The sequence below is a fragment of the Amia ocellicauda genome, chromosome 6 (genome assembly GCF_036373705.1).
Source record: "Amia ocellicauda isolate fAmiCal2 chromosome 6, fAmiCal2.hap1, whole genome shotgun sequence".
In the NCBI taxonomy this organism is placed as follows: Eukaryota; Metazoa; Chordata; class Actinopteri; order Amiiformes; family Amiidae; genus Amia; species Amia ocellicauda.
The window spans coordinates 15,956,883-15,973,059 of record NC_089855.1 but is presented as its reverse complement, the minus strand read 5'-3'; the positions used below and the strand labels follow the sequence as shown (position 1 = coordinate 15,973,059).

The following is a 16,177-nucleotide window of genomic DNA, read 5'->3' as shown; positions in this document are numbered from 1 at the left end:
ACTCTTACATGGGGAGACCATAAGAAGAAGAAGAAGAAGGAGAGAGAGAGAGAGAGAGAGAGAGAGAGAGAGAGAGAGAGAGAGAGAGAGACCACTGTAATGTAATGATTTGGCATTTTCAGATATATCAGCATTTGATGTGACGTAATTCTGATGCTCAGGGTTTTAGGTTGATTGCACAAGAAGCCAGAACTAGGAATCCACAGCCAGTGCTAAGGGCGTCTTCATTCATTCCTCTCTTTCCTCCGATTCATTACTGAGCTCCTGCAGGTTATTTTAGCCCACAAGAAGTTACCTATTAGTATGCTAAACCTGGGTTATATAAATAGGCTGAAAGGACAGGAAGCTGCTGAAGGATTAGCCGTAGCATTAAAACATTTTAAAGCCAACCTGCCTGTATTACCCTCAACATAGTGCATATTATTGATGACTTAGACACTAGGCTGGTCTTGGCAGGTGTGGGGGTGCAGAAAAGGGGTGGGATCAGTATGGTAGGGTGGTGGCAGGTATATACTTGGTGTGAAGGACCACTGAAGGCACACTGATTAGTGTGTGTGAACAGGGGGTTTAATGATTGTGTTTCCTTGTGCAATCCAGTGCTGATGTGTCCTAAGAATGTCGACACAGTTGGGAGGCGTTGCGGAAGTGCTCCTTTGCTGAATCCTCATTGAAATAATCTCCCTGATCTTATTTCAACAGTAACGTAAGGTGAAAATGGGGGTAGTAGGCGTGTGTGTGTATGCAAACCTTCTAGCAGCCAAGAGCCCTGAGGTCCTCACTGTATGGCAATGGCTGAAGAAATGAAGGTTGTCTGCAACCCCATCAGAAATTCCTTCCAGAGACAGCGTGGCCAGTTTTGTGTGGTCATAATCATGATGCTCCACGAAGAGTACAGAAGAAAGGGAATAGAAACTCCCTTTTGAAAAATAACATTTCTTTAGGGGAGAAAAGAAACATCTCCACAGAACATAAATAAATCAAAAATAGAATGCTACTGGCCTTTATCAAGTATCATGGCACTTTGGGAGGACCCAGAGATTATAGACTGGTTAGTGGCGCAGACTTATTACCACTGGCAGTGATTTGCAGAGTAAAAATAACTGTTCTGTTTGCAGACCTACTAATTTGAGAAATTCAGGATACACACTGCAAGCATGTTTTTTTAAGTAGATGCATGCAGGCAAAAATGGTTAGGTATTTTTGATGTATTTACCACTTCGGCTAGAAATGCAACCCCATAATTGAAAATGTATTTCTGAAATTTCAGTTACTAACTGCTTATTCAGGCTTTGAATCTCCTGGCAAATTGTTATGGACTTACATGATCTCCATAGAAATATGGTCTGTTGTAATAATCACAGTGATTTTAAGTTGAGCTTGTGCATTTGCTATAATTAGTTTTGGGTTATTCTGTTTTTTGGCATTTGAATGAATATGCCTTAAAGTATCTGTGATATTTTTATTGCAGAAGGGCATTTTAAATATTTGTTTTCTTAATTGACATAAGTACTTATCTGTTTGCTACTCTCAATCACAGATTTGTACATTTCTGGTGGTTTCCTCTCTCAGGTGCGCTGATAATGCTACATTAAATCAGACTCAGAAATCAGTGACGTTCACAGGTTCAAGGGAAATCTCCCCGGTCCGCTGCTCGTCACGAAACTGAAACCCAAAGGGGAGCGTGATCAGTGATCAAGGACGGCAGCTTTATTAATTATCCTCTTTTGACAGTTCTGCAGCACCTCGCTGGTTTCCACAATGTGTTACACTTCATCTTCCTGTCCCTGCTGACATCCATGTTCAGCAGTGCTGTCAGCTGGAACCCTGTCAGTCATACCTGTGCTCCAGTCATCCCAGATGTATGCTGTGATGCCGTCCCCTCAGGTGGTGTTTTAGTACTTCCCAGGGTAGTATAATTGGATTGACTCTGGCCCACTGGGGAAGGCAGGTGCTCTTCACAAGCTTACGCATGGCAGAACGTCACAAAGAGGATTTGTAGAGTCTCTCTGGAAATACTGTACATTATAGAAAGTAGTTTTTTGGATACCTCTTATGAACCCACGTTACCAAATGATGTGAAACCTCTAAGTGTATTTCCTGCAAGGCAACTTAAACACACAGTTTGTTGTGTGTCAGGAATACTGTACCGCCAAACAAATGGTTGTCTTGCATTTGGTGTCAACTGCTCAGCTCTTAGGAGTGTCGCTGACACTGATCCTGACAGAAGTAACTGATCAAAGATGGTTACATGATGGAATCAGAGTTTGGATGGTTTTTTGAGAAGGTAAACAACAGCAACAACATGTATTTCAATCTGCTTGAGAACTGTTTTGCCCCTGATTTTGCTCTATAGGCAATGATGTCTGTCAGAGGTTGGGGCTCAGACGAGCTGGTACTGCTTCCACACTCTCTCTCTCTTTCTTGACCTTTGTTCTACAAATCTGCTTCTCGAGGGACAGTGTTTTTGGTTTCCATTCTGCCTGAACTCTGAATTATTTAACTGATCTAATAATTCACTCAACTGAAGCAATGTCACCCCTTGACAGTTAAAAGAGACCCATACAAGCTGTCAGATTGTGGCCCTGTTAGCCAGGATTTGACGAACGCTGCTTGAGATCCACTAAAGGAGCCAAGACTCCCCCTCCTAACACCTGCACTTTAGATCAGCTGTTTTGTGGTGCCAGTAAAGAGGCAGGTTGCATCAGAGCCATGCCCCTCCACATAATTACATCCTCTGGAAGAGTTATCTGGAAATCATGCTGCCGTTCAGTGTGGCGCCGGCCTTCAGGGCTGAGCAAACGTTGTTTCAGTAGCCTTGCCTGAAAGCTGGAGGCAGAGAGCAGTGATCTAATCAGGCATCTTTCTGTTATTTTCATTTTTTTTTAATTCTTAATTTAATTGTTGAGAATGTGGGTGTTTGGCTGTCTTCTCTTTGTGTGCCATCTGACCCCTATCTAAATGTATTTTTCCTGTTTCTTTCTTCAGAGTTATAGAGTGCCAAGGCTTGCCTATAGTGAATGGACAGTGTGACCCATATGCCACAGTGTCCTTATTAGGACCATCAAGGTGAGATCAATTAAAATGTTTATTTTAATGCACAGATATCACCAGTTTATCGCAGCTTGAGGACAGATCTGGAGTGTGGCAGAAGTCAATAGTTTTTAATAACATAAACCGTGAGACTATGCACACTACTGACTGCTCCTGCCATCCAGCTAGGCCAAGGAGGTTAATAAAAAATATAGGTCCACTTCATTATCTATTTGGAATTCAGATTGCTACAGAAACCCACATGTGACAGACAACAGAGTTCCTGCTTCTTGCCTGTTTTGAAAGATCCTTCTATGAAAGACCCCCAACCTGTAATTTCAGTTATTGACTCTCAATAGTCCTGAATTTTTGTGTGTGTATTTTTTAACACCCAGAATTTGTTAAGACTGACTGTATGTCTAATAACCGTGTGTTATCATACTGTGTAATTCGAGTGATAGGACTCAGCAATGCCGAGTCCATCTCTAGTGTATTTCTCCAGCCTTCGCAATGCAATTGATATTGAAGCCACAAGTTATTTTTAATAGTCTGAAAATAATAAAATGCAAATCCTGTGTGAAAGTATTCTTTGTTTGAAGAAAATGTGGTTATGTTTGGCTTCTTATGAAATCAAGCGGTCAGTAGTCTGCATTATTTATTCTTTGCTTTCTCTTGTGCCAGGTCTGAGGCCAAGAAGACCAAAGTGAAAAGAAAAACCAACAACCCCCAGTTTGATGAAGTGTTCTTTTTTGAGGTTTGGGCACTTAATGCAGTTCTTATACACGTGTGACTTAAATTTAAAAATAAAAAATGTGTCCCCCTGCTTGTTTATTTAACTGTTACGAGTGGGGTCGCTTTTTCATGGTTTGAACTATTATACAATTGCTCCACCTTTGAAATTCCTAACCAACAGTGACATTGAGATGGAGTTGTTCGGTGGATGAGAAGAACTTCAAAGCATCTTTGTTCTTTGACATTTTTTTGTGTTCTTAAGATGGAGTAGAACAGAGAAATGGATTCTCAAAGCATAAAGCCAGCGTTTGCTACGAAAGAGGCAGGCAGCCATGTCTGGGCTGCTCCTCAGTACTCACTTCCCCAGTCCGGAACAGCTGACTGGACAGGGCCACTTGCAGGATGGTTTGAAAGTGAAAAGGGAAACAAGACAAGGACCTGATTCATTATCTGAACAGGCTGACAATCGTGCCTTCTTCTAGCTGTGCATTCAGGCAGCCCTCCCTGCTTTATTTTTTATAGTTCTGTTTTTAACATTCTGACACATGCAGGTCACACACATACCCCCCCCCCCCCCCCCCCACCAGAGCTTTGGTTCTTATTTAATTAGTATTGGTTAATACTTTACACTCTCCTCTCTTTTTAACATGTTTAATACACGCATGAAAGGAGGTCATGTGTTTGTTCAATTTTAATTGTTTTGTTACCGAATCAAAGCACTTAAATTAGACTTAGACAGAGGGGATAGAGAGATGTACAGTTTCCAGTTTAATCTAAATAGCATTCCACAGCTTCCCATGCATTTATGGCTTTCCCAGCTTTGCACCCCTGCATGGGTTTGTCATAATGGGGCTGCTTGCTGAGTGATTTGACATTATTATTCTCAAGGACCTCTGCTGTATGAGAGCCAGTGAATCATTCTTGTTGGAATTGAGTGTTAGACCAGTCCTATCGTTGCATCATTCCTCTGGCCAATTACTAAGTTCCCAGAATTTTGTCACAGAAGGAAAAACTCAAGGCAGTCCAGCTGTGCTTTAGAATGGCTGAATCAGATCAGTTATGGCACAGTTTATTACAAGTTAAAAAGTTGGCCAGAGGTGGAGAGATTGCCCCTCTTAAAGCAGAGTATTGCCTAATCGGGTAAATTGCAATGGAATGTTTTGCAATGAACTTTTAAACTTTTCACTGCTATACATTATTAATTTACTATTTGCATGTTAAAAGGAAACAGAGTACAACAAAATGTATTGTGTTCTTCAAAATGTACCATTCAGGCAACTGTTGTAATATGTGAAACATGAGATATGTATTATAATTACCTCTTTAATATTTATTTGGCCTTATTCTGCACAGTTTTGTAGATTGAAATCTTTGAAGGTGTCACAGAAACAAGTCCAGAGTTACCACAGACAGTTTTTTTTTTTTATGAACTGTGCTTTTGTGTTTTAAATCATCGTTGCACAGCTGTATTGACAGTGCAGTGCGTTTATATCTTATCCTGTGGTTTACTTGGGTGGAGTACACATTTTCACTGATTTCCTGTGTAACTAATTAACATCAATATCCTTCTGTAATGTGTGCACACTAGGCACATTTTTCCACTGTGTTTTACTGCAATCAAATGTATATTCGGCAGGTGTCTGTTAGAGTGGTGTTTCCAAAACTTTTTTCAATTCATTACATATATAACTATATATCATTTATGGTACCTGATTATGAATTACTGTGCTACTGTATCATTGACATTCGTCACACTTTAATTTACGGACTCATGGAAATTGATTAACGGTTTGAGATAAGAACTGTCTGAGCCCTTTAACACGGTCACTCTGCTCTCTTCGTCTACATGACAGATTATAATCTTTACCATTATTGTATTAATATGAGTTTTACCTTTTGTGAAAATTATATGTGGAACAGAAATAGTTTTTTTTATCTGTAATACTATATGGAGAATTCTTGTGTGTTTCATAGACATCACAATGTCTATTTCTGCTGCAACAATACTAGAGGCACTATCTTACTTCACAGTTCAGCTCACTTACTGCATAATATATAGTTTTGTGTTCCTTGCTGAAGTATAAAACTGTTGTCAAAATTTCAAATGCAGAAAAATATGTTGTGTTATACATAAATAGAAAACCCCCAAAACACAACCACACAAGATTGGTATTGTTTTCATATGGTATTAAATAAATACTTTCTAATGAGCAAACCTCTGTTGTAGGCATCACATATAGCTAATTCATATTAAAATTAAATATTGTTCTTAAGTCACTAGGACATTGTATACATTAACCCAGTCAGTGTAATGTCATAAATGTAAAATGAAATGTTTTTTAAGTTTTAGATAAGATTGTAAAAGTGTTGTTCTCTCTACAGGTGACAAGACCTCTGAGCTACACAAGAAGATCACACTTCGATGTAGAAGAAGAAGATTTGGACAAGATGGCCATTAGGTATGTTAAGTCACCCCACAGTTTGTCAATATTTGTCAGAATAGCTGACAGAAAGGGTCAGTATGACCCAGTCGAGATCAGTCTGTCAGTGAAATGATGTCTGTAATCTTTGACCCAGGATTGATCTGTGGAATGCCAGCAACTTGAAATTTGGAGATGAATTCTTGGGGGAAATAAGAGTCTCCCTGAAGGTGCTAGGACAATGTGGCCTCCATGATGCATGGTAAGATCATTTGCTAATTTCTAAACTATATAAAACAAATATATGGTTTGAAGCCTAGCCATACTAAAGCATGTGGACTAAGCAGGGCCACACCACCTGCATGTACAACCCACATTTCTAGAGGGCTACTGAGTTTCTCTTGTCCCTTGGCCCTGTTTTCAGATATGTTGGCTTTATGGTTTTATTGAAGGTACTTTCTGCAGCCCAGAGACAATGGCAGTAAGTCTGTGAAGCCGGATGAGCTGGGCTCCCTGAGACTGAACATCGTTTACACCGAGGACCACGTCTTCCCATCAGAGTACTACAGTCCACTGAGAGATCTGTTGCTGAATTCTGCAGACGTTGAGGTGGGGCTTCCTGTTTCCTACCGATGAGTATCTCACTGTAGTTTTGCTTGCTGAATTATCTACTCAGAGCAGATGCAGCCATTTCACTCTTGCTGCCTTTTCTATCAGCCCTTACACCACACAGGGAGGAGGTTAACCTCAGTTTGGGTGTTTCCTAGAGGTATCGGTGATATCAGAAATAGTGCTACCTGCTAGAATCTGCAGAGCTCAGCTTTCAGTCAAGTCTGAAACACAACACAAAATGCATGTTATTTGTAGGTGGTCAAAGTGAAGCCACTTAGTCTCTTCAGTCTGGACTGCAAGCATGACTCCACTAGTGACTAAATTGTGTTGCTGATAATCATTTGAAATGTCAAAGAAAAAGATGGTGGGTTTTGAAGGCGCATCATTCAAGAGGTTCATTCATAGGTTATAGGAATTTCATAGGAATTGTTAATTAGATGGTCATCCTAGGGGACACGAGACTGTTTCCCTTGACATATGCAAGAGAAGCTTCATCATAAACACTCATTTGTTTCAGGAAATGGTTTAGTAAAGAGTCAATGCTGTGGACTCCTTGATACTATCTGGGTCTGTGTAGCAGCGTGCATCACCAGCATTTACAGGGTGTGTGTGGTTTACAGTACGTGACTGTGCCCCTCTCCCTTTGCAGCCGGTGTCGGCATCTACTGCCCATGTACTGGGGGAGGTGTGCCGGGAGAAACAGGAGGCTGCCATTCCTCTGGTCAGGCTCTTCCTGCACTACGGGAAAATCGTGCCTTTTCTCAGCGCCATTGCCAGTGCCGAGGTCAACAGGACTCTGTAAGTATGGGGGTGGTGGTCTTGTCTGGTGTAGGATACAAAACTTCCCAGGTTGACTTCAGGATCCATTTTAATTATCCAAATAAAGCCTTACTTCACATATTTGACTGAGGTCTCCTCTAACAAGATGAAAGCTGAAGACATCTGTAGAAGATTATATAATTGTATGTGGCGAACAAGACTAACATACAAGAGCACATAGAGTAATTCACCGCCTTAATTTAACAGGTAGAAATGAAGGGAAGCTGGATTGTCGATTGTAAAACCCGGGAAGATTTGTATGCTGGGAACTATTGTATCCTGCACTCTGGTCCAACAGTTAAAAGTGGATTTTATTATTATTATTTTTTTTAAACCTCTTTGTGAAAGCTTGCCAGATACAGAACTCTCAGAACAATTTGACTGTCAGTGGGGTTCAGAGTTGTGCAGGGGCCACCAGCTGATTAGTGAGCTTACTTTGTAGTACTTTCAATGTAGCCTGATTTTTAAATATTACAAAGTACCATTGAATAGCAAATCTGCATGAAGGGATGTAATGAAATGGTATGTTGTACGTGCAGGAGGGCAAATTGCTTGAAAACCAGTTGAACAGCTCAGTTCTCTTCTCAGTTCTAAGGTTTTGGTGATCTTTTCACTGTGTCTTATGGATTACATTTGTTTTACTTGCAGAGATCCCAACACCATTTTCAGAGGAAATTCATTAACATCGAAGTGCATTGACGAGACTATGAAACTGGCAGGAATGCATTACTTACAAGTGACACTGAAGCCCATTATTGATGAGGTAAAACAACTCGTTTGGTGCTGAGCTGGGTTTTGCATTTTTCCCCCTGCCCGTTTCTTGAAGACAACACAGTAGCAGATGTGCTATCTTCCAGTGTGATCTTCTAAAGCTCCCCACTGAAGGAGCTGTGCCTCAGTATTATCTCCCCTCACCAAATGTCTTTGTTATTTCTGCAAAGTAGCTCAGAAGCAGGAACCCAGACCACTCGTTTCCTTTTGAAGTGTGGTCGCCCCACCCTGGAAACCCATTCTGTGAGTCACAAATTCAGGCCATGAAAACACATGCTAGCCAGGATCTTAAGAAATGCAAGTGAAATATAAATTTGTTTTTTCAAAGGAAGAAAAACAAGTTATGGTTTTTCTTTTTTTTTGGGTCCTTTTTCTACCTTTTAAAATGATAGAAAATTGACAATTGCATGGTTAACAATATCTTCAGTGCATTGAAAAATATTTGTGCTTGTTAAAAACATATCCATCGATCATCTATAACTAAAGACAGATTTCTTTGTGGATCTGTAAAAGACAGAATGCTTGTTTTTCGGAATAGACAAGCCTCAAAAACAGGGTTGTGAGTGTTTGTGCAGTTGGGCTGTAGCTTCAAACCTTACATTCAATTTTCCGCATAAGCACCACTATCTGCTCTTTAGAATAATGTGAAGTGTTCTTCTAATTGAGGGTTCAGTCCACTTGCACAGGTTGGAACTAGTTCTTGACAGCTGATCAACACAGTAGATTAGTTCATTAGTTCTTAGGCCTGATAGCTCTGAAGTCTTGCTCCACACTAAAAGGCTTTCTCCAGAAGTGAATCGAAGGGGCAGCACTATCACCCCTGCACTGGCCAACAACAATGGTGACACGTCACACATGTTTCCTGTGGGTCCTGAGTTTGAAGGAAGACGCTAATTTGCTGTCTCTCTTCAGGGCAGAGTGACTAAGCGTCCAGCTCTATCATGCCAGATTATTATCTTGGTTACTAAAACAATTTTTAAACGTCTAAACAAATAACAATAACAGTCACAACAGAGAATGAAACTGGCTCTAACAGAAGGTTTGTGGACTGCTCTGTTCTGCAGATCTGTGAAGAGCACAAGCCCTGCGAGATTGACCCTGTGAAGCTGAAGGAATCGGAGAACCTGGAGACCAACAGGGTATGATGATCTCTGCCAGGTCTTTGATTACATTTCCTGAATGTTTCGCCGCAGCTCTGTGTGTCAAACAGAACTTGTAACTTCAAGTCCGCACTGCCTTCCTTTCAAAGGCCAGGTTCAGATCTACTATCAGCAAAAGGCCTGGGGACGCAGATGGTAGACACTAGAAGTAAGGAATTGAGAGGGCTAATAGTTGTAATATGTATTAATTTAGCCAGCACTTCAATCCAAAGTGACCTCTAGGGGATGATTTACACATCAACAACTGCTGCTGCAGAGTCACGTACAACAGGGCCTTGGTTTACATCTCAAACGAAGGACAAAGACGAGGTTCAGTAACTTGCTTAGGGAACAGTCAGCAATACGAAGCCTGCAACACGACCTCCTGGTATCATGCCTTTTTGCTCACCTCTGAACTACACAGCCTGACTTGTCTATTATGTTTCACAGCCAGAAGAGAAGTTGAGAACTGCTGAAGGAAGTTGTTTAGATTGCAGTCCCCCCCCCCCCTATGACCAGACAGTTAAAGCATTTTCCAGCACATAGAACACATACAACATTTGAGTCCTGTTTTTCTGTGTGCAATGTAGTTAAAACATATCATCCAGTATGGAGATGGCACTGATCTGTGTGTTAGCACAAAACTGTGAACAAAAATATGAAATACAAGGAGCACACAAGAGACAGTGTCGGATAAATACATAAAGTAGGAGAAATTGCTTACCTCGTGGTTGAGGTAATACTCACACATGTCCTAAGATCTGTGGTGTCATATTTCCCTATAGGAGAATCTGAGGCATTACGTGGACCAGATCTTCACTGTAATCACCAAGTCCGGTGTCAGCTGCCCCACGGTCATGTGCGACATCTTCTTCGCACTGCGAGAGTCTGCCGCCAAGCGCTTTCAAGGTAGGGGGGGTTCACCACTGTATTTCACTGCTGTGTCAAAGTGTGACATCTCAGAACCTGCAGAGAACCAGTTTTGTTTTCCTGCCAGCTGGGTGAAATGTTTCTCTGGCTACCTGGAGTCAGAGTTCATATCTGATAGGAGTGCGCAGCACCACATATGAAACTTTACACGCAGTGTCCAGTTAGGAGAGATGAAAAACTCATCTGCTGTTGGCGTTGCTCTCTTCACTCTGTCAAGGCCAGTGCAATCCCAGAGTGCTTTGCTGCCATCTGTCGGGCTGAGCCTTACTCTGGAGAGTATTAACATATTAACATGATTTAATTTCTTAAGTAAACATGGTGTCAATATGACATTTTTATGTATGCTCAGGTTCTCTATATACTATACATATAAATGATGCAGATAACACAGGTCATAATTTATGTTGCTTAAACTGCATTAGATTGTAGTTGCATCACAACAAAAAAAGCTATTATATATACTTTACTGTACCCTTGGGTGATCTTAAATTGTGAATAGACAAACCTTAAGCTTTGCAAACCGTTTTCAAGTACCTCAGCTAACATTTTAGAGCAGTGGTTCTCAACCCTGGTACCGGAGGGCCCCCTGTCCTGCTGGTTTTTGTTCCAACCGAGCTCTCATGTACTTAATTTGACCCTTAATTGAAATAATAATTTGCATACATTTTATTTTTGTAATTGTGTAGCTGATAAAAAGTTGGTTCCTTCATAAGATAATAATTTCCTTTTATACTTAACTTAAAACCCCAACTGTTTAAAATAATTAATTGGCTCTGGTTTAGGACATTATTATTTCAATTAAGGGTTACATTAATTAATTGAGAGCTCAGTTGGATCAAAAACCAGCAGGTAGGGGATTCTCAAGGACCAGGGTTGAAAACCACTGTTTTAGAGCGTCAAGTGTTTGTATTTATTTGCTGATGTGCATGTGCAAGTGATTAGGTAGGTGCTGTCTTATAACACCTGCATCTAATGCACCAAGGAAAGCTTCACAGACACTGCAGTCTTTCAAAGTGTGTACACTGGTGTGCATAACCACTGTGGACAGGGGGGCTATAGTTCCTGTGGTGAAGCTTCTCTCAATAAGCCTCTCTCTCCTGTGGTGAAGCCTGGACAAGGGCGTCTGCTAAGAAATAATAAAAATAATAATAATGCTTGTTGTCCTTTCAGTGGATCTTGATGTGAGGTACACCGCTGTCAGCAGCTTTATCTTCCTGAGGTTCTTTGCCCCGGCCATCCTGTCACCCAATCTGTTCCACCTTCGGCCACATCATCCGGTAAGACTGCCTCCCTCCAGACTCTCTGCCCATGGTGCCCTCTGTCTAGGTGCTGCCTCTTGGGACAAGTTGGCATTCCTCCCAGATGTGAATCACCAGCCAGGCGTAGCCCTAATACCACAACCTGGAAAATCATGAAAGAATGTTTGGGTACAGACTTAAAAACTGTTGAGCATGAATCAATCAATGTAGAGGTTTTGTGCTGTTGTGTGTGTGGTCTATGGAGCCCCTCTCACTGCCTGCTGGCTCTCTTGTCAGGACCCACAAACATCCCGCACCCTGACACTCATCTCTAAGACCATCCAGACTCTCGGGAGCTTGGCCAAATCCAAATCTGTAAGTATTTATCCGCAACTTAAACTGAATCTGAAATTAATGTTGGTACTCTTCCTGCAAATTAAAGCTATTTTAGTTTTGGTGTGAACTGCAGGTGAAAAAAACACATACATCAGTCCTTTTCTTGATGGCTACTTCAATCCCCATGTCTTTTTAAGTTCTCTTTGTACAAGCAGTTTCACAGCAAAACCCATTTGTTTCTTGTATTCAATGTTTTCCTGACGTTTTAGTACTGTTATCTTTCACTGAGCATGTTTTGGGCCTGTAAGGTCATTTTGGATCAGAATTGGATGATAAAGAAACAGGAGGTATGTGTTGAAACAGGCTCACCCATTCACAATGTGTTATCAATTTACAGGCGAGTTTCAAAGAATCGTACATGGCTGCCTTCTATGACTACTTCAATGACCAGAAATATGCTGATGCTGTAAAAAATGTGAGTATTCCCTGTACATCAGTGAACAGGGTCCTTATGTAAAGAATGATTTTAATACATTTTTATTAGTTTATTTTACTGATTACTATTTTTACCCCCCACAGATGTGTTGTAATTGAATGTATTAGCTGAAGCAGCCTACTGTAGTTATTTATTGTCCTGACTGTAATGCCTTTTGTTTCTGCACCAGTTTCTGGACTTAATTTCTTCTTCTGGGAGGTGGGACCAGAAAAGCATAGAGACCCCCATCATGCTAAAAGAAGGGTGAGTAATTCGGTGTGCCCTCAAGGACCCTCTGCTTCTCGCCTTCCCTGCGATACAGTTCCCTATGTATCTGTACATCTTCCACATCCCAAACAGATCTGGAAGCATTAATGGTCTTCAAGTAGAATGAAATGGTGCATACCAGTATTTTGTTTCATAACATAGTCGTGAAGGTAGTGATTTGGGGTTGATCGGTAATATGTTTGTGCTGTTCTCTCGCAGTTCACCTGCCTGAGCGTGAAGTAGACTAGACTTGAAGGAAGTAATAAAAGGTATTAAAGTATCATAAGGCAGTGATTAAATTACTGGCTGAAATATTTGACCTAGCAATTGTAGAATGATGAAATAGTGCCACCTAGTGAAATAGCAGAGTATAACTCAGCATTTCATACCTGTTTTTTGTTTTTTTACATTTTTAGAAGTATTGTTTAAGCATTCAGAAATCATTTGCATTATTGAAACAAATGGTATGAAAATATGTACAAAATTAGGATCTGTTTTATTTCCTATTCTCTCAAGTTTTCATCATTCTGCCTGTGTGTATCTCTTGCTCTTGTCTTGTCTGAATTTCTTTGTCTTCTCTTGCTTGGCCTGCTGGCTGCTGTGTTAAGGACTGTAAAACTTACTGTAAAGAAAGTTGAGTCAAAAGGTTCCTCCAGGTAAGCTGTAGGCCAGCTGCCATTGTGCATCTTAGCACCCTAGCCCCGTTCAATTGTGCATGGAGAGGGCAGTAGGGGTCCCGTGTCCGTGCTTTAGGTGGCCTTGCTGTTTGTGTATGTTGATAGATACAAAAACTAATAGGAAATCACACTTCCATGTCAGTGAAACGCATCAAACAAATTCTGATTAGTGGATTTACGAGTTTACTTATTTGTCTGTACGTATTGAAAAGTAAAATGTTTTTTGAGGCCCTTCGTTTTGGGAATTACCAGTTGGCAGGATGGGGTAGGAGGTCCAGGGAAAGTGAGGGAAAGATTCTCTGGCTGCTGTCGGTACTGTGCTAAACAGACTGCGATTTCATAGTAGTTATTGAGGCTGTGTTGGGTATGGGTTCGAGGGAGGTGTAAATCCACTATTTATTACTAATTTATTACTTCTAATAATTCCCATTACACCCCTTTAAGTACAGTTCCACACATATGTTAATACTTTCTGTGCCTCTCTGGATGAAAGGGGTAGGATTGTCAGGTTTTTCCTTCCAAAATAGTGATTATTACAATTACACCAACGTCTAGAAAACGTAAAGGTCATACTTGGCTCTACTCCAAAAAAAAAAAAAGGCATTTCCCCTCTTTTGCTTACCTCCTCTATATATCCACTGCTCCTTTCCCCCTGCCCAACCCTTATACACAAATTGTAATTTATTTTCTTACTTATAATTACTTATTGTGATTCTGTAGTTAGTGTTGAGCATTCCTTGTGTAAAACTACCCTGGTCACAGTGCCCCTTGTGTAATCCCCTCAAGTATGTAACATGACTAGGAGAATGTTCTTCACCACAAATTTGCATGTACAAACTGGCAGTTTTGAAAATATAAGGGAACATTCATTAAGGTATTTATCGAGCTAAGCTTCCCAGTGGATCATACAGATCTGTTGCACATTTGAGCTGGACAGAAATGTAGAAATGGAGGGTCAATTCCTGTGCTGTCATAGGGGGAAGGATGTTTCTTATCCAGAATTAAGCACTTCCTTGTGAATAATTCTATGTCCCCAGCCAGGCTGTTATCGATTGATATGCACTTCCTCTACAATGTAGGAGGGATTTCTTTGACCGACCATCAGAAGACGGTGAGCCGTACACCTTAACAAATGTATTTTTTAATTTCCAGATTCATGATTAAAAGAGCCCAAGGAAGGAAACGGTTTGGCATGAAGAATTTCAAGAAGAGGTGGTTTCGCCTCACAAACCACGAGTTTACCTACCATAAAAATAAAGGTAACACAAAAGGTTTGTCTGGACTCTTACACTTTTTACCCCAGTCCCCTTCAGCTAGTTGAGCCCTTGATTGGCAAATATGATGTCTGTTTAATTTACAAAGCTGTTTAATGTTAATCAGCTATTCATTTCTTACTGATTAACATCAACTAAAAGTAAAATACATCCCCTATTGGATACGTTTATTCTGTTTTCAAGTATTCTAAGACAACTGGCTTTCTCCCTGGAGTTCTGTCGACTACACAGACCATATTGAAGTGTGCTTAGATTAAGAAACCTGATTAGTTTATATAACATTTAAAATTGCAGGACCTATCACTTCAGACAGAAATCAGTCTGTTTAAGACATGAGGAGAGTGCTGACTCTTTCCTTTATTTTCATCTTGTATGTGTCTTCATAAGTAATCAAGAATAATGAGAACATTTAGCCTGACAAGGTGAATTCATTTTCTTCTCTGCCTATTGAGTTTATTAGACTTTTGTTGATCCAATATTACAGAGGTACCGGTCAGAAAGGAATAGTATTTAATCTCCCTTATTATGATCTCATATCTGTCAGTCAGTCAGTCTAGTAGTGAGTTAGAAGAAACTGTTCCAGCTGTGATCAACAGAGCCCACCTAGAACACAGGCTTTCTCAAATCCCCATACCGTGGATTCTGGAAAACTTGAAAAGAAGGAGGAAAGCCATCTTGGCATTCGCACACATTTTAGAGATTATAACGTTAAAGGGGATTATGAGGAAAATGAACAGGTTGGCACCAGCCTAATCGGCATGCTATTTAGGGGTGATGTAGTTACGACTCTGAAATTTCCCTGAATATGAGGTTCATTACAGCAGATTGTACCTTAGAGCACTTGATGTGTACGGTAGATTGATGAATAGTGACTCATACAGTGAACTCTTGGCTGGGTTGTTCTGCCCTCCCTTAATGGCCTGTCATGTATTCATGTAGAGAGGCCAGAGCGGGCACAGGTTTGACATGCGCAGTTTGCTTGACTGTGGCTTTCCTAAAAGCGCCTCTCGGCACTCCTGAGTAGACTGATCAGAGCGTGTGCGCATCCCAATCAAGCCTATTGCTGTGATTAAAATAGGACCTTGCAGGACAATGACCTGAAAACCCAGTGTTCTGCACTTGTGAGTGATTAGGGATAATCTGGGCATTGTGCACGCTCTCCACATGTGTTTGTAATTAAAACTGCCAGGAAATCTGCTGACTTTATTTTGCAGTGTCTGCAGCTGTTTGCTGCTTGAGAGTGAGAGCCGGGGAGTTGGGGGATGGAACAAAAACTCAAAAGACAATGGGTGCGGATTGAAAAGCCTTTAATTCCAAAAATATAAATCGATGCGTATTTCCGAAAACTGGGAAATACCTGACAGCACAGCAGAACTGGAGATCAGTCTCTCGGCTTCTCCGTGCAGTTTGTACGATGGTGCAATATTGAGATGGATTTAATGAAAGCAGGCCAGTCA

General features: G+C 40.8%; 1 protein-coding gene across 5 annotated transcripts in view; it reads left to right on the top strand.

Moving 5' to 3' along the window:
• The window catches only part of rasa3 (RAS p21 protein activator 3), a 72,181-nt gene that overhangs the window by 51,156 nt on the left and 4,848 nt on the right, over positions 1–16,177 (top strand). For 2 of the 5 annotated variants that reach the window (XM_066706346.1, XM_066706350.1), the window contains exons 6-20: positions 2,986–3,066; positions 3,712–3,784; positions 6,145–6,221; positions 6,340–6,444; positions 6,635–6,791; positions 7,444–7,592; positions 8,262–8,376; positions 9,449–9,523; positions 10,309–10,432; positions 11,624–11,730; positions 11,989–12,066; positions 12,425–12,502; positions 12,693–12,766; positions 13,378–13,425; positions 14,599–14,717. In XM_066706346.1, the coding sequence (XP_066562443.1) occupies positions 2,986–3,066; positions 3,712–3,784; positions 6,145–6,221; positions 6,340–6,444; positions 6,635–6,791; positions 7,444–7,592; positions 8,262–8,376; positions 9,449–9,523; positions 10,309–10,432; positions 11,624–11,730; positions 11,989–12,066; positions 12,425–12,502; positions 12,693–12,766; positions 13,378–13,425; positions 14,599–14,717 (1,460 nt within the window). The remainder of the gene's footprint in view (positions 1–2,985; positions 3,067–3,711; positions 3,785–6,144; positions 6,222–6,339; positions 6,445–6,634; positions 6,792–7,443; positions 7,593–8,261; positions 8,377–9,448; positions 9,524–10,308; positions 10,433–11,623; positions 11,731–11,988; positions 12,067–12,424; positions 12,503–12,692; positions 12,767–13,377; positions 13,426–14,598; positions 14,718–16,177) is intronic. The other 3 variants (XM_066706347.1, XM_066706349.1, XM_066706348.1) reach the window with 3 other exon arrangements.